This window comes from Channa argus, chromosome 16 (assembly GCF_033026475.1).
Source record: "Channa argus isolate prfri chromosome 16, Channa argus male v1.0, whole genome shotgun sequence".
Lineage (NCBI taxonomy): Eukaryota > Metazoa > Chordata > Actinopteri > Anabantiformes > Channidae > Channa > Channa argus.
In genome coordinates, this window is record NC_090212.1 from 15,971,984 (window position 1) to 15,989,255 (window position 17,272).

The window sequence follows — 17,272 nt, forward strand, 5'->3', positions numbered from 1 at the left end:
CCAGCCTACTCATCTCTCTGTATCTCTGCTACTGTTCATGGTGCAGACTGCTGAAGAAAAGGGACTCTCTCTCTTTCTTGCTCTCTCCCTAAAGCCAGTGGGGAGGGGATTATTAAATGAAAAAGTGTGTGTGTGTTTGTAAATTGGGCAAGCTATTGCAGATTTGTTGCTGTTTAGAGTCCATTATGGAATTCACTAAAGCCCACCAGTATGCTTGTGCATCAGCACACACACAAACAAACACACACAGACAGAAACATGCAGCTAAAGTGCAGACTAAAACCTAAAACTTTATGTGTTTGTGTGTGTCTGTAGTGGACTTTGGTGTTTCAGCACAGCTAGACAGAACAGTAGGAAGGAGAAACACATTCATCGGCACTCCGTATTGGATGGCACCAGAGGTCATCGCCTGTGACGAGAACCCCGATGCCACATATGACTTTAAGGTAACCACCTCCTTTTGTTTCACGATTTCTGGTTCTTGTGCTTTTGATTGTTGACCATCTAGGGTATTAATGCGCTGCATCTCTTTCACTGCAGAGTGATTTATGGTCCTTGGGAATCACAGCAATAGAGATGGCTGAAGGAGCACCACGTACGTACCCAGTCAATAACCCATCTCTGCTGCACATCATTTCTTGTGCTTACCGCAGTAGATCACTATAATCAAGAGTCAGATCATTTTTCAGTCTAGGCCAATGCAACTCATCTTAACCCATAATTTTTAATGAAGGCCAAGGAGTGGATATAAAACTGGTTGTCAAACCTCTGGGCTGCTGCCCAAAATGCCTAGAAGATAACATTAGTGTTTGCTGTATCTTATATTCATTAACTTTTTCCTAGAGGTGCTTCCACACAGGCATTATGATTAGAAGCAGCAGGACTTGTTTTCCCTCTCCAATTAATTTTGGAAAAAAAAACAACCTTCTCTTTAAAGTCTGCCCAGGCTACAATGGGTAATTGATCATAGTAATCATAGAGGACATCGTTTAATTTAGTCAAGGTTGTTCAATTCTTGTACTAGTTTGGGTTGCTGTAAGAGGATGCTTTTAGTGTGTACTTCACAAGTTGGACATACTATAAGTTTGTACATGTCTTTGTAGTAGTCCTAAGAAATTTTTGCCAATACTACTGGTACTACTTTATTTGGTCAGTGTGTATCCTTACAACTGTAGAACTCAGTTTAGCACTAGCTCTGGCCTTTTTTAAATACAGTATATGGCATGTTTAGTACACGTACTGTGTTCAGTAACTATAATGTCTGACTTTCTAGCACTGTGTGACATGCACCCAATGAGGGCCCTCTTCCTCATCCCACGGAACCCTGCCCCCAGACTCAAGTCAAAGAAATGGTGAGCGTGTGTCTTGATAATTGTGAGCACATTTCCAGATAACTCGGAAAAAACATGATCAGTTGAGGCATAGAGTGGATTACAGTGAAGGATTTCTAATGCTGTCTGTGGTGGGGTTTCAGGTCAAAGAAGTTCCAGTCATTCATAGAGAGCTGTTTGGTGAAGAGCCATAGCCAGAGACCCAGCACCGAGCAGCTCATTAAACACCCGTTCATCAGAGACCTGCCCAATGAGAGGCAGATTCGCATCCAGCTGAAGGACCACATTGACCGCACCAAAAAAAAGAGAGGAGAGAGGGGTGAGGGAAAATATGTGTTTTAGATTAAAATACCTATTCTAGACACATTCTGTAGATTTACACCATATGTGGAGCGATGGTCTCATCAAATAGTTACGCTTGTTATACTGTATGATGATGGGCACGAGTTGGCTGACAATTAAGGTAGAATTACTCCTATACAAAGACTGCAGTGGCAACACTGTTTATCACAAATTGTATCATATTAGTGGTTCTTAATCAAAATGCTTTTTTAATTATGTGACTCTGAACTCACTTTTAAAGCCCTCAGTTAACTTTTATCAAGAAGGCCAATAAATGAACTGGCCCAGATGTCGCGTGCTGTCACGTTCATGGGTTTTCAGCGAGGCAAGCAATAAAAGTGACAGACTTTCATTTCGCTTCCCACATCACACATACACACACTGAGAATCTGAGTGATAGACTGACACTTGCACACCAGACAGCGACAGTAAGAAGCACATTAACTGCTTCAAGAAACAACATACTGCGGGGGCGACATTGTTATGATGTATAGAAATGTCTTGTCGTTGTAGAGACGGTGGCTTTCTCCAGGCCCTGTTTTGCTAAAAGACCCCCAAGCTATTTTTGTCCACATTGCTACACACAGTAAAATTAGGATTCATAACCTTATTTAAAGCAGGTAAAAGAAAGCGCCGTAAAGGTGTGAGGATCTTGGAATGACAAAATCTTGTGCAGTTTAGTAATGAATAAAGGTAGTTTTAGTGAAAAATGCAAATTTTCAAGGGGAAGGTCTTTCCTCATTGCTGGTTATTACCTACGTAATCTTTGCTTTATTCTTTGCCTCTGTCTCTTTTTCCTGTCCAGATGAGACGGAGTATGAGTACAGTGGCAGTGAAGAGGAGGATGAAGAAAGAGAAATGGGGGAACCAAGGTCAGTGTCTTCACAAATCTACAAACTAAAAGCACAAGCATACAAACACATACCCAAATCTTATATTCTTTTCACTAGTCCAGATTCTTTATGCTTTCTTTTTGGCCTGGTTCTCAGCTCCATCATCAACATCCCTGGGGAGTCGACCCTGAGGCGGGACTTCCTGCGCTTGCAGCTTGCCAATAAGGAGCGTTCAGAGGCCCAACGAAGGCAGCAGCTGGAACAGCAGCAGAATGAGGAGCACAAGCGCCTACTGTTGGCCGAGAGACAGAAACGCATTGAGGAGCAGAAGGAGCAGAGGAGGCGACTGGAGGAGGTAAGCAGGAGGAGACCAAAGAGGAGGAGCTAAACCAAAACTTCATACATGCATGGAAACCTCAAATTTACATATTAATTCTGTAGGACCATTCAGATAATTACAGATTAAGCATTATTCACTGAAATCTGTTAATGGCAACTTTAAAGTGACTAATTTAATCCAAAAGCTCTAATCCAACTCTCTAAAAGCCCATGTGAGCTCTCAGTTTGGCTCTCTATGGTCACTTTAAGACCTGTCCCAGTTCTGCCTGGTAAAACCCTCCATTCACCAAGCAGTAGGCTGTTGAAAGAAAGTGAAAGGGACAGACCCATGCACACACAAACACGCACACACACACACACACACACACACACACACGCCCCTCCCAAGTGTTTCTCTCTTAGTTCCAGAGTGCAGGCTTAGAGAAGGAAATCCTTAGCCTATAATCTCTGTGCTCTCTCTGGGTTCCCACCAGGGTTTGCTTCCCAACGCACGGCTAAGCACAATGACTTGACTCAACTAACATGACCCTTCCTCTCAGGGCCAAGTGTGTGCATATGTGTGTGCAAGCAAATGCAAGTGTGAATGCATATGTTCATATCTTAGTGAACTGTATGTGAATATGCAATTAGATTTTCTTTTTGATTGTGGCATGTATGAAAATGAGTAAAAACGTATCATATGAAGAAACCAAGAAAGAAATCAAATGATCCCATATCAACGTTTCAGCATTTTTACTTAGAAACGATACCTTCTTTGTGAGCAATGGACACTTCAAAATGTGAAGTGGTCCTGAAGCTTTTTCTGTTCTCCTGACAGCAGCAGCAACTAGAACGTGAGCTGAGGAAACAGCAAGAGAGAGAAAAGAGGAGGCACTATGAGGAAATGGAGCAGCTCCGCAGAGATGGGGAGAGGAGGCAAGCAGAGAGGGAACAGGTTTGTAGCCAGTTCCATTCAAACACACATGTGAACCGGCAGCATGATGCTAAATATATAGGCACAATAATGAGTCCAGAGTCTATTGTTTTCTGTCTCTTCTTTTGTTTTCCTAAGTTACTCTTATTCATATTGTCTCATTGAATTATCTCAGGGATGTACATTAAAACAACTTCCTAGACAGGAGTCAGCAAAGGATACATTTAATGCTGGCTGTGTAGCTAGAGACTAGTCAGAGTGCCCATACTGAGCTCATCCCCCACAACATTAAAACCATCAGTTTGTTTCCGTTCTGTAGCTGGTTGTTGTATTTTTCTTTGTGGATAATGGAGGATCATAGAGTAGTGGACAGAAAATGCAAAGCCACCGTTGAATTGTTGAATCAAAATTGAATAATATTACATTTTTTCTCTCTCTCTTTATATTAACAAATGCCTTAACTGCTGTATTTTGTGGATCCTCATATAAAATGTAAAACTATAAATACACACACGCACATTTGTGAGATGTGTTTTGGCTTTCGATCTGCTCTTGTATGAGGGTTATTGATTATTCTGTATCATTTCATATGTACCATTCCTGCTTTCTTTCCCTTATCTTCTAGCTGAACTTACTGCTACTGTAGTGTATATTTGTCAAAAATCTCTTCTGCTCCTGCTTTATCACTTTGTTGCTCTCCTCCTATGCTTTTCAAGTGTTTTAGAAATGTATCCTCAAATCGTTTTCTTCACTCTCATTGTCATTTTTCCTTTGTAACACCTTACATTTGTTCAACAATATGATTCTTCAATGCTTCATCTGGCTTCTGATTATCATCTTCTCTTCTCATTCAGAGCCACAAAGAAGATGAGATTATCTTCTCTGGTTCGCTTTCTGATTGTGTCTTTCTCTCTTGGGTGTTCAGATTTTCTGATTTCTCTCTTAATCTATTTCTGTCTCCTTGTGCTGACATGCTGCTCAGGAGTATATCCGTAGACAGCTGGAAGAGGAACAGAGGCAGTTAGAGATTCTTCAGCAGCAGCTACTACAAGAACAGGCATTACTGCTGGTAACTGTAGCCCTCCCACGTGCTACTACTGCTCCCCATCTGTGCTTTGTGGCCACCTATCCCCACTGCATGCACCCAAGTGGCAGCTGTACAGAGAAACTGATTTGAGAGAATCCACAGGCTGAGTCACCTGCCTTGTTCAGCAAAAACAGATTTGAGGAAAAACATGAAACCGACACCAACACCTTTTCATCTCTTCATGCTTGTTTTGAATTTATTCAGATCAATGATTGCATGTAGTGTATAGAATCATTAGGTGGGCTGGATCTCAAGGGATTCCCAGGGGGCTGCAGGATAAACTGTTTTGTCAGCCCTAATTACATTAGTTCACACTTATTTTAACGACAAGTGTTTTCAGCCTATAAGAAGAAGTTTTGCGTTGCACCCCATGTAAACAACAAAGAGCTGACTTCTTTTGATATTGCCAGTCTTCCTTCGTCGATGCCTCACAACAGTGACCCTCCCACCCAACCCCACCCAACCCTCCCACCCAACCCCACCCAACCCTCCCTTATGGCTCATGTCCTATCATCATTTAAGCCTATATACTACATATCTTTTTGTTTTTTTACATGATTTGTGAAAGTGACGAACACAAAACACAATAATTTAGGGACAATTATTTGCAACCACGTATATTCTCACACTATTAACGTAAAAATGCTTCAAAATTTTGATTGGATGTTGACACAACTCCATATGTTTGTCACTTCCCTGCTGCACATTTTTGTGTGGTCGTTATCGTCCATCCTCTCTTTTCCTCCTACACTGACCTTTTTTTCCTTCCTGCTTTCCATACTTGTGTCTCATCTCTTTGCTCCTTCTCATACCCCTTGCTTCTTTCGTCCTCCAGGAGTACAAGCGTAAGCAGATAGAGGAGCAGCGGCAGGCGGAACGGCTACAGAGGCAGCTCCAGCAGGAGCGAGCTTACCTGGTGTCTCTACAACAACAGCAGCAGCAGCAGCAGCAGCAGGAAGGAAGACAAGCAGAGAAGAAACAGCTTTACCACTACAAAGATGTCATCAATCCTAATGACAAGCCTGCCTGGGCTAAAGAGGTATGTCCCAGCATGCGTAACTTACAAAAACACGCATGTAGATATGATTATGTGACAAGTTCTTTTTTCTTGGATGTGGAAAAGCCAGCATTTTGGACTCATGTTCACTATATACATACCCAGTGCACTCAACAGGTCTGATGAGAAGCAGGTATTTTGTACAGATAAGATACTTTTTGATCCTGCACATTCTTGATATTTTTTGCTGCTGCCTCTGTATTATACTGTCTGCTTTGTTTGTTTGTTTTGTTGCTTACCCTGCTTTGACTCTGACTTCTAGGTCCAGAAGCAACAGCATGCTCATGGTAACCCAGTCCGCTCAAAACTACGACATCACCAGTCATTCAACCAACCAGCTTCCTCCTCTGGCTCTCATGGCGAAGCCAGAGTACAGGCTCCTAAGCGAACCAAATCCTATGGTGCCCAGCTCCTCTCCACCCACCTCCCCCATATCCATATCTCACTAGACCCTGCTGAATCCCTAGATCCGGGGCTGAAGCAGGAGATTAGTCAACATGTCAGAGAAATTAGGGCGCAGAAACTCAGACAGAGGGGCCGCAGCCCAGGCCCCGTTAGGGAACAGAACCACTCTCCCAGCCAAGGACTAGCTAAGGGACATAGTAAGAGCTATAATGAGCATTCTAGTCATTTGCCAATCGGCCAGTCTAATGTGGTACCTTTTCCAATGGGTCCTAGCAATCAAATGGACAAGTCGAAAGACAGGCGTCTCTCTGTCTCCTGTGAGGGAGCCATTCAAGAGTTAATATCTCCAGAATCAAAGCTTAAGACACCTCACCCTCAGTCCACAGGACAGATCCAGAAACCCCTGTCTGGATCTACCCCTGTTTCCATCCCTGCGCTCAAACGGGTTAGTGGCCATCAACGCGGCAGGTCGCACTCACCTTGCTGTAGAATAGATGTAGATATAGAACCTGAATATCAGGTAAAGGGACTGAAAGAGACAAGGCCAGCTGTAAGCTCTGAGAACCTTTGGGTGCCCTCAGACTTCGGGGTCACAGAGTTTGACTCACCTGACCTTCTCTTTCAATCCTTCCCTAAAAACTCTCTCCACCCTGCCTTGCCTATACGAAGGAGTTCCTTCTCACCTGCATCCAACAGCCTTTTTCTTCAAGTCCCTGATCAGAATGACTTTCTTTTGCCTCCTGCTGATAGGGACAGTAGGGGGAGATGTAGGCAAAATTCAATAAGAAGTAGCTCCTCTTTGACTGACCTTAGTGCTTCTGCCCCAGCTGGCGTACTTAGACAGAACTTGGCTGAGTGCAGAATTAAAAATCGTCGCTCCTCTGAATTCTTGGCATCCAGCTCTTCAAACAGTCCTTATCCTTGGTTGGGCCTTTCCCCTCGCAACTCTCCCCAAACCTCACCCTCATATTCCCCTGTATCCTCAAGCCCAAGGTCCAGCTATACCTTTTCCCCTCCATTCTCTCCTGACAGCCCTGGGTTCAACACGACTTCCCAACACTCTCAAACTTTAAGGAGCAACCTCCTCTCACCCGACCAGGCCTCCTATCCTCTCTTCTCCTCACCTGCCTCTACTCCCCACTGTTCCCCATATGGTTCTCCCTTTGGATCCCAGACCCAGATCTGCATCCAATCTGTTGGAGCAGAGTGCTAGACCAGTCTGAAACACACATGTATATTAAAACACACACTTTTGTACTTCTATATTTGTGATTGAAATAATGCCTGCCCAAAGCCAAATCCCTCATACACAACCTGACATCACATCCCATCACATCCCATCACATCCCAACCAAGCTGAATCCCAACGCTAAATGTTTAGTACTGGTTGATACAATATAATGCTAATAAATATTAATTAAATTAAAAGAATCCCGTCTGATGATTGAAGAATACACAAAATACTACAATTAACAGTCAACTATCTCTTTAAATATATCCATACTCCAAAGTTCTAAACCTTAAATTAGTCCTCACGAACATAGAAGTACAAGAGCATACATCTCTGAAACACACACACACACACACACACACACACACACACACACACACACACACACACACACACACACACACACACTCTAAATATATCTACATATGTTTTACAAATTGTACACATTTAACTGTAGTTTACTGTATACAAATGCTAGCTTTCTCATTTTCTCATCAGCGTCAGTTTTTTTATTTTTATATTTCTACTGGGATTGAGATCCAGAGGAGAGGTGCCAATATTTAGTGACAGTCTAATATCACCCTTAGTTAGATTAGTAACCCAACCCTGCCCCATCTGTCTACCCTGCCAGCACCCTTGTGACCCATATTAGGCACCACAGTGATCGCACTCCTAAATATATTGGTGTCATCAGGGAAACAAACCCATCTCAACTTCCTTTATAGGTCAGTAAACCAGTCAGTCAAATCCTTGTTTGGTGATGGGTGCTGGCCAAGTGGTGATGGAAGCCTTCTAACAAACCTGGATCCTCAGTCTTTCACCTGCTCTACTTTCTCTTTCTGTGTCCTTTATTTGTTACCAATTAACTTGCTCCAATGCTCTGTTTTCCTGTCGTAGAATTTCTGCCACAATAGAATATATAAGCTTTTGGGTGATTGACTGGTGCCCACACTAGATACTGGACACACACAAAAGCAGGATTTGAACAAGACCAGCCAGAAGTTTTTTTTTTTCCTTCTGTAATTCATCTTTCAAAAGCAATCTCTCTATCTCTTGTAGGTCAGTTGACGTTTATGCTTAACTTGCCTCCACAGATCAAACTCGACTTCAATCACAGCAACACATCTCTCGTACCACCAAACATCTTTTTGCTATTGGTTCTTTGTGCTACTGTTTGTCCACAACTGATCTTTTCAGTAGTTGCTTTTCTTTTGCTTCCTTAGATGTGATAGTTGTCTCACTGACTCCCTAGCAGGCGACTAACAAAGATTTGGGGAATGGCACAATATTGCATAGTTTTTCTGACCCAGGTCATAGTTTTAAGTAATCCTACTAGATTATGAGCTCATATGGAATTACAGAAAGCCTCTAAAGGGGATACTTCTCATTACACATGCATGCTTACCTGGACACCGTTAACACGATGTCCTGCTGAGCCACGACTAAAACATTGACCATTTAGAAGATTTTCTATAATGGAAAATTGTGATGTGGGCAGTTGAGAGCATTCTTTGGAACCTTCTCTTGCTGCACACCAGTTAATCTGATAATCTGATTACACTGGCAAGAGGAGCATTCTGCTTTCAACACGCAGATATTTGATGTGCAATAACACTTTCAGTGTTATTGCACATCAAATATCAAATGTTCAAATGTTATTGCACTGACTCCCGAAAGTTGGTGGAAACTAGCACTTACATTTTTACATCCACATAGCATTAAATATGGTTTCACATGTGTGCTCACTACCTTGGCATATACTCAAATCCTTGGTTTGGTTTGAATGTGGTGGCTCCTAGTGCATATTGGGGTAATTATTGAACATTCCCCACAGCCACCAGACACTCTTTCTCCTCAACTGTATCTGGGACGTAGAGACAGACAACACAAATAAATGCAGGAAACAAAGATGAGAATATAAAAGCAGGTGATTGTGGGAAAAAAAAAACAAGTCTACAATCACCGCAACTTTCTTTGCCAAGAATATCTCACTAGTCTAGTGATTCTGTGGAATTTAAGAAGAAAGATCATTAGGACAGGTTAAAACAAGAGAACAAGTTCTTCCACGGAATCTTTTAGAACAACAGTTTTACTGTGAGTCATAACGTGATTGTTGTCCCACATGGTTGAGTTATTTTTAGATTGTTTGGTGGTTTGTAGAGGTGCATGAGGGGAAGCAGTAATCACAGTTGTAGTTATTGGTTGAGCTGCATACTGGGCTGTGAGTGACAGTGGTGTATATGACCTGTCCCAGGTGGAGGAGAGATCTAAGATGAACAGACAGAGCTCCCCAGCGCTGCAGCACAAAGTGTCCAACCGCATCTCTGACCCCTCCCTCCCTCCCCGATCTGAGTCCTTCAGCAGTGGAGGCATGCAGCCCGCCTGCACCCCACCCATCCACCGCTCAATTGAACCACAGGTGTGTGTGTGTGTGTGAGAAAAGGGGTGTGTGAATATTTGATAGGTTTCCTGGTGAACAAACAAATACATACTTGAACTCTTTGCACCTTTGTGCCTTTCCTTTAAATCTCTCTCTTTCCCTTAGATTTGTTCTCAGGTCTTTCTGTCTTTTCTTTCTTTGACTTATATGGCCATATTCCTTTGCCACCCTAGAAATCTTTTTACATTTTTATTAACAACCTAGAGCATTTAATTTTTTCCTCCCTTAATTTTTCATCGGTTTCTGTCTCTATCCTTTTTTTTTTTTTTCAACTGGACATCACTGGACACAACTCCTCTTTATCTTCCACCTTTAAACCCTCTCTCCCCCCCATCCTCTTATTTCTTTCCCCACCATGCTCAAGTTCTTTACCTTGTTTTCTCTTTCTGTCTGTCCCAAAGATGGCACACCTGGTTCCTGTGAAGACCCACACCACCTCCATGTCTGCCTCTCAGTCCTTGCATGATCAGACTGGCTCAGCTCTGAGCGAGGGTGTTAGCGTGGGCTCCCCCAGGCCTGAGATGCCACGCCAGAACTCAGACCCCACTTCTGACACACCCGGACCCCCAATGCGGGTTACCTGCAGAGAGGAACGGGATCGGGAACGTGACAGAGACAGGGATAGGGACAGGACTGCCTGGCTGAGAGAGGAGGACATCCCACCCAAGGTCAGAGAAATGCAATGTGTGTGTCTGAGAATTTTTTGTTGTTGCAGAATACTAGCCACAAGCAGCAAAACCATGCAGGGTTATTTTGTAAATGTTATTTACCTTCACACACAATGTTGGCCTCTACAGTCAAGTGAAGTAACTTTAATAATGATGAAACGACAGTTAAAGGCCCCTTTACTTGGAAGATGATGTACAAAGTACAAACACAGTGTAAATTGCTTCACTTGCCCACAAAGGGAACCTTCTATCTGTGTGTTTGTGTGTGTTTAGGTCCCCCAGCGGACCACATCCATCTCCCCAGCTTTGGTCCGGAAGAATTCCCCTAATGGAGGAGTAGGTCTAGGCCCTCGCACAGGCTCTCAACTCATACGGGCCAGGTAAAGCTTAAAGTAGAACTGTTGAGTACAAGGTACTGAACACAGAAATGTGGCAATGTCACATGCTGTAAAATTTTAAAACCTGAATAATGACTAAAAAATGTGTCAATTTTGTTGCAGTAACCCAGATCTGCGTCACTCAGAACTTTCTCTGGATGCAGTGCTACAAAGAACCTCATCCAATTCATCATCTTCCTCCTCCCCTTCATCTCAGGGAGGCTCAACTGAGAGAAGAGGTACGAACTCATACACAAGCGTGCACACCTATACTGGCAAACACTTTATCAGCTTCAAACAAATGTATTAACCCCAGACGTACATTGCTTTGCCTTATGCTTGCATTCGAACATTAAAAAAGTTGTGTGTGTGTGTGTGTGCGCAGGCTTTTGTGCAAATGCAGCATCCACATTCACTGACATGGCTTCAGCATGTTTCAGAGGCTATCAGCAGGACACTGTCATTTGCAGTTCTGCTCTGATCAACCTGTCTGATGTGCTCTGTTGCTTTCAGCCTCCAGAGAGATAGAAAAGAGGAAATGAAAGAGGGTGATAGAGAGAGATGTAGAGGGATGTGTCAAACAGGCCAGAGGGATATTTAAGATATGCACGGATCTCTCTCTGACAAACACAGGGTATAGAGAGAGTTTGAAATATGTTACGTTGAGACCTATCAAGATGGCAGGAAAACCTTTTACACCAACAGCTTTAGAACCCTTTTAAAACAAACGTTTGTTTGTTCTTTTAATTTCCATTTTCTGGTAATGCTAAAACTTGTTTGTCTTTACCATAATGGCCTAAAGTGCAATTACTTCCTTCTTCTGATAGGTCAAATGAAGCAGGAAGGATCACCTCCAGGAAATAGTCTAGAGGCAAAGCCCAAACAAGACGAGGGCCGAGAATCAGCCAGACCCAGCAGACCTGCAGTAAGTCACACAATTCAGATACACATTCACTTTCACAAGAATCTCCTCTCTGGGAATCTTCTACATGCCTCTACTCTTTTTTTTCTGCTATTCATCTGGTTCTGTCTTTCTTCTTTCTCTGCCTCTCTTTTTTCTCCTTTTAATCTTCAGAGCTATAAGAAAGCCATAGATGAGGTTAGTGATGCTTCAGTCCCTGTTCTTGCAACCCAGTTTCCTGTTTAACCTCAATCTTCAGGGCCTTTGTGTTTGCCCTGGCGTGGTGGAGTTAGATGGTTTCACAAAAAGATGACATTTGATTCTTTTACCTCTGAAATATCTGGGTGTAATTGAGATGGCAGTGTATGTGTGTTCCTACACACATATGACTGTGTGTGTGTGTCTGTGTGTGTGTGTGTGTGTGTGTGTTTGTGTGTGTGTGTGCGCGCGTGTGTGTGTGCATTTTTGTGACCTTACCTGCCAAGCACCTGAACCTCTCTGAACCTCCTTTTTCTGTTTCTCTGTTGTCACGGTTACTTGCCAGGAGGAGCTGGTAAGCCCACCGTGTATGGTCCACCCCTCCCTGTTTGCATGATTTGGTCTTATCCATTGGTGGGTTTCAGTGTGGAGGTTGGAAAAAGGAGGAACCAGGCCAGTTGGCATGGGAATGATTGGTAGAGAGGATGCAGATTGATGTGGCGCTCTAGTAATACATCAAGCCTGATTATCGACTGTATCTTTCTCTTTTCTTCTTCTGGCCTGTGTTCATAAAATTAATACTTGCTTGTGTGTAAATACCATACAAGTGCTCCTCTGTGATCACTCCTCATTTCAGAAAATTTTAGAGCTGCTTAAAACATGAAAACACAGTCTCAGATGAGCACTCTTGTTGCAGGAAGCCTATGTTTACAGGCCCAGATGTTTGTATGATAACAAATCAGTTGTCATCTTGTTATGGTGATGATGACTTGTCTTGCTCTTCTCTCCTCCCTATGTCCCTGTATGTGATTGGATCTCTCACTTCTTAGGTTTTGAGACTGATGATGCAAGGTGATGAAATAAATAATTTGTATTACTTATTTCTCCTCTCCAATTATGGCCCTCTTTATAGGACCTAAGTGCATTGGCTAAGGAACTCAGAGAACTAAGGGTAGAAGAAGGTACCAGACCTCCAGTCAAGGTATGTTTATGAATAAATGTATAATTAAAATGTAACTTCTACATATCTTTTAGCAAGTCTTTTTATTTTGCCTCTTCCTCTACATTCAAATTAAGGTGACAGACTACTCATCCTCAAGTGAAGAATCCGAGAGCAGCGATGAGGATGGGGAAACAGTGGGGCATGATGGGACTGTGGCTGTAAGTGACATCCCCCGCATCATGTAAGTTGTTCCCTTTGATTTGTGTTTTTTTTATTCTAGCTGTAATGTTTTGTTTTGTTTTTTTCTTTCAAGCTGGATCTGTCTGTGTTCATTGTGTATAGTACTGTGTGTTAGCTTGTCAGTGAAGGTTTGGCAGAATTCCTTTGTAAAAGATCGACTGTGTGTGTGCACGTGTGTGTGTGTGTGTGTGTGTGTGTGTGTGTGTGTGTGTGTGTGTGTGTGTGTGTGTGTGTGTTTGTTGTAGGCCAGCAGTGCAGAGCAGTGGTGAGTCATATGGAGGTTTGACAGAGGACTCTCTGGGAGATGCCTATAATAGTTCCAAGGACGGCACCCTGGTGATGAAAGAGGTGATGAGTGTACACAAACACTCACACTTACACAAGCAACGTTGGTTTTGAGACAAAACTAAGAAAACCACATTTTTTTGTCTATATTCTGCTATCAAGCTAGTCTCATTTTGCTTCTTTACTTTATCTTTAATTTTCATCATCTTTTTGTTGCTCAGGCAGAGGAGAGGAGGAAAGGCAGTCACGCTGAAAGTAATGGGTTTGGGAATCACAGTAACCATGGTAACTTACCTGACCTGGTACAGCAGAGCAACTCTCCCTCAGCCACACCCACCACAGCCCTTCAGGAACTGGGAGACATGGCTGAGGTCAGAGACAGAAACACACACCACACACTGGGAATAAAACATTAGTTAAATAAATAAATAGCATATTAAAGTACTATATAGCCTAAATTAGCTGTTCAAGTAAATTATATAGAACTGACGCCCAACCTCACATTTTATATCTTACAGTTTGGTGTTAGTGGGTCCAAAACATCCTTTACCCCATTTGTCGATCCACGTGTCTATCAAACTTCCCCAAGTGAAAATGACAATGATAACTCTGCAGCAGGTAAGGAAAACATAGGGTTTATTTACATCTCAAGGACAACTATGATGTTTGGTTTTACACTTAATCTCACATCTTGTGCTTTTGTACCTCAGCCATGTTTGCTAATGAGCTGCTGCGGCAGGAGCAAGCCAGATTAAATGAAGCCAGAAAGATCTCTGTGGTCAACGTTAACCCTACCAACATCAGACCCCACAGTGACACACCAGAGATTCGCAAATACAAGAAACGCTTCAACTCTGAGATTCTATGTGCTGCTCTCTGGGGTAGGAGACTCTCGGCCTTCTATTTAAAATAATTAAATTGTAGTCGTCAACTCCATTTGTCTTATTAGTTTCCTTTTTGACTTTTGTGTGTGTGTTTGCTTAGGTGTTAACCTGCTTGTGGGGACAGAGAATGGTCTAATGCTGCTTGATCGAAGCGGACAGGGAAAAGTCTATAACCTGATCACCAGGCGACGTTTCCTACAGATGGACGTGCTGGAGGGGCTCAATGTGCTAGTTACCATATCAGGTACTGTAGTTTTAACTAACTCCCTGTAACAGCATCATGCCTTTAAGATAAAAGCATACACATCAAAATTAAATAAAATTTAAATTGTGCTTTTAGCATACCACTACAATCTATAATATGCATTTTCTAAAAAGTAAAAAAAAATCATACCAAGTGTGTTTTATAAATAATTACAAGGATAGAAAATAATGTGCATTTAGGAACATTTTGGAGACCTGTGTTCCTCACATAGCATAAATCTAATCAGGAAATCTAGTCATAAAGGTCAGTCACAACAGCTGCGTACAGATCACTAAACTGCAAATCTACTGTGTGCACAACTTAATGGGTTTCTAATAATTAATGGGATTTTTATCGCGTTATTCTAGTCCATTTGACCTCTTTCTCTTTCTCCTTCTGTCTCTGCCCTTTCAGGGAAAAAGAATAAGTTGCGTGTCTACTATTTGTCCTGGTTGAGGAACAGAATATTACACAATGACCCAGAAGTAGAGAAGAAGCAAGGTTGGATTACAGTTGGAGAGCTGGAGGGCTGTGTGCATTATAAAGTTGGTAAGAATCTCTCTCGCTCTGTGTGTGTGTGTGTGTGTGTGTGTGTGTGTGTTTTGAGTGTAAATTTGTCTTTAAAAAACTAAAAATGTGTTGTTTCACAGGTTGTTTCCCTAAACCCCTAAAAGTAAACTTTTAAGGGCATTAGTGCTATTTAATTAGTATGTTTAATGGAAGGAACTTCCATTAAACAAGGAAAGTTAAAAGGAAGTTCCTGCACAGCCCGGAATAATTAATATTTATTTTAGTTCTTGCCCTTTTATTGACTTAAAATTTTAGACCATTAAGGGCTGTAGAGCTTTTTGTATCAAGTTTAAGATAAATGCTAAGGGGAATGGGAAAGGCATCTATCCTCTATCCGTCCTGTATCATCTTTATAAATAAAATAAAATGCATATTATAATACTTTCACTGGGTCCAGATGTTCAAGTCGAACAAATAAACATTTTTGAATCAAACACTAAAATGAACACCACTTTTTATTAAATCAGTGGTTAATGTGTATCTGTCTTTCTTTTTATAGTAAAATATGAGAGAATTAAGTTCTTGGTCATTGCTCTGAAGAACTCTGTGGAAATCTATGCCTGGGCTCCCAAACCCTACCACAAGTTTATGGCCTTCAAGGTATGGAAGCACAAAAATGCACATACGTCACACACGTTAACACTCACAAACATGCATACTTTGCACATGTATAGAGGCAGAGCCAATGCAGGCACAGAATCTTTAGTGTTTCATTATTGGTTATTTTCTTCTGTCTTTGTCCTCCACCCATGCTTCTGTCGTTTTTATCAACATCCTCTATCCTTAAATGCATTTGCTTTTTTTTCATATTTGACTTACCATATCTACTTCTCCTCAAACCGCTATCTCTTTTTCCCTCACTGTCTTTCAGTCATTCACTGATTTGCAGCACCGTCCCCAGCTGGTTGACTTGACGGTGGAGGAAGGTCAGAGGTTAAAAGTCATCTATGGCTCCAGTGTGGGCTTCCATGTGATCGACGTGGACTCAGGCAACCCTTACGACATTTACATCCCCTCACATGTGAGTGCAGGTCTTCTTTGTTGAGCAATAAATCATGCTTAGTGAATAAGACACTCAAACTTTCTCAGAATCATACTCTTTAAACCTGTCAATCTCCTCCTCAAAGGCAGTAGTGAGTCATATGCTGTCCCAGGAGGACTGGGATTGGCTTTTAGGAATGTAATGAATTTTTTCTTGACACAATATGTCTGTAATTGATTAACTGCTGAGCAATTAAAAGATTGATGGCAGTTTTATATATATTTTTTTACATTGCTAATTATGGTACAATGGTCTTGAACTATCGACAGTATATTAAGTAGACGTCATGTAAATTAAATCAATTATTACTATAGAGGTAGTAGCTGTTTTCAAATTTCCTCTTGCAAGAAAGATCATCCATTTATTTATTTATTTTTTACCAAGACGTCAGTGTATTTTCTGTATACTTCTATTACTTATTGCAGCATGGAGTCATGACATGACTGTTGCGTGGACGCTTGCAGATTAGTTTGTTTCGTGGTAGCTTCACTAATCACACGCTCTTAAACAAATTCAAACGCAGTCCAGCCAAACTCTTGGTCTAGTGGCAATATTCAGTAAACATAAACCACCGAATACATATTGTAGCCTGTGCTAAGTTTGATGACAAAGATCAACTGAACGCTTGCTTCCCAGTGGTCACACCAGAAGACTTATTACTAGAGAATATTTTTGACCGCTGAGATGATTGTTCTTTTGTCTTCACCTATTCCCACCTTTCATCCACGGTTCCTCTCTCTCTCTCCTCCCTTCCCTGTCAACTTTTCTTCCAGTGTGCCAAACAGACAAAGGTGACATCCTGGCATCCACCCTGTAGAGTAGATCAATAGATCTTTAGTAAAACCCCCCCTAGTTGATACAAGCGTGTGTCTACATCTATGTGCAGTACCGTTATTTAGTGTAGACATTAACAGATAACCTAGAAAAAACTAGTTTATGTGA

The 17,272-nt window shown here is 41.9% G+C and overlaps 1 protein-coding gene across 18 annotated transcripts in view; it reads left to right on the forward strand.

Moving 5' to 3' along the window:
• tnika (TRAF2 and NCK interacting kinase a) overlaps nt 1–17,272 on the forward strand; it is a 55,226-nt gene that overhangs the window by 32,408 nt on the left and 5,546 nt on the right. The window contains exons 7-33 of one of the 18 annotated variants that reach the window (XM_067478584.1): nt 316–446; nt 541–595; nt 1,274–1,352; nt 1,475–1,650; nt 2,479–2,545; nt 2,663–2,861; nt 3,666–3,779; nt 4,741–4,827; nt 5,681–5,884; nt 6,165–6,752; nt 9,793–9,957; nt 10,380–10,646; nt 10,920–11,026; nt 11,147–11,262; nt 11,851–11,948; nt 12,099–12,122; nt 13,036–13,104; nt 13,200–13,306; nt 13,551–13,653; nt 13,812–13,961; nt 14,109–14,208; nt 14,301–14,471; nt 14,575–14,718; nt 15,133–15,267; nt 15,788–15,888; nt 16,160–16,309; nt 17,104–17,121. In XM_067478584.1, coding sequence (XP_067334685.1) covers nt 316–446; nt 541–595; nt 1,274–1,352; nt 1,475–1,650; nt 2,479–2,545; nt 2,663–2,861; nt 3,666–3,779; nt 4,741–4,827; nt 5,681–5,884; nt 6,165–6,752; nt 9,793–9,957; nt 10,380–10,646; nt 10,920–11,026; nt 11,147–11,262; nt 11,851–11,948; nt 12,099–12,122; nt 13,036–13,104; nt 13,200–13,306; nt 13,551–13,653; nt 13,812–13,961; nt 14,109–14,208; nt 14,301–14,471; nt 14,575–14,718; nt 15,133–15,267; nt 15,788–15,888; nt 16,160–16,309; nt 17,104–17,121 — 3,725 coding nt within the window. Of the gene's footprint in view, nt 1–315; nt 447–540; nt 596–1,273; nt 1,353–1,474; nt 1,651–2,478; nt 2,546–2,662; nt 2,862–3,662; nt 3,780–4,740; nt 4,828–5,680; nt 5,885–6,164; nt 6,753–9,792; nt 9,958–10,379; nt 10,647–10,919; nt 11,027–11,146; nt 11,263–11,850; nt 11,949–12,098; nt 12,123–13,035; nt 13,105–13,199; nt 13,307–13,550; nt 13,654–13,811; nt 13,962–14,108; nt 14,209–14,300; nt 14,472–14,574; nt 14,719–15,132; nt 15,268–15,787; nt 15,889–16,159; nt 16,310–17,103; nt 17,122–17,272 lie in introns of all 18 variants that reach the window. The other 17 variants (XM_067478581.1, XM_067478585.1, XM_067478586.1 and 14 more) reach the window with 17 other exon arrangements.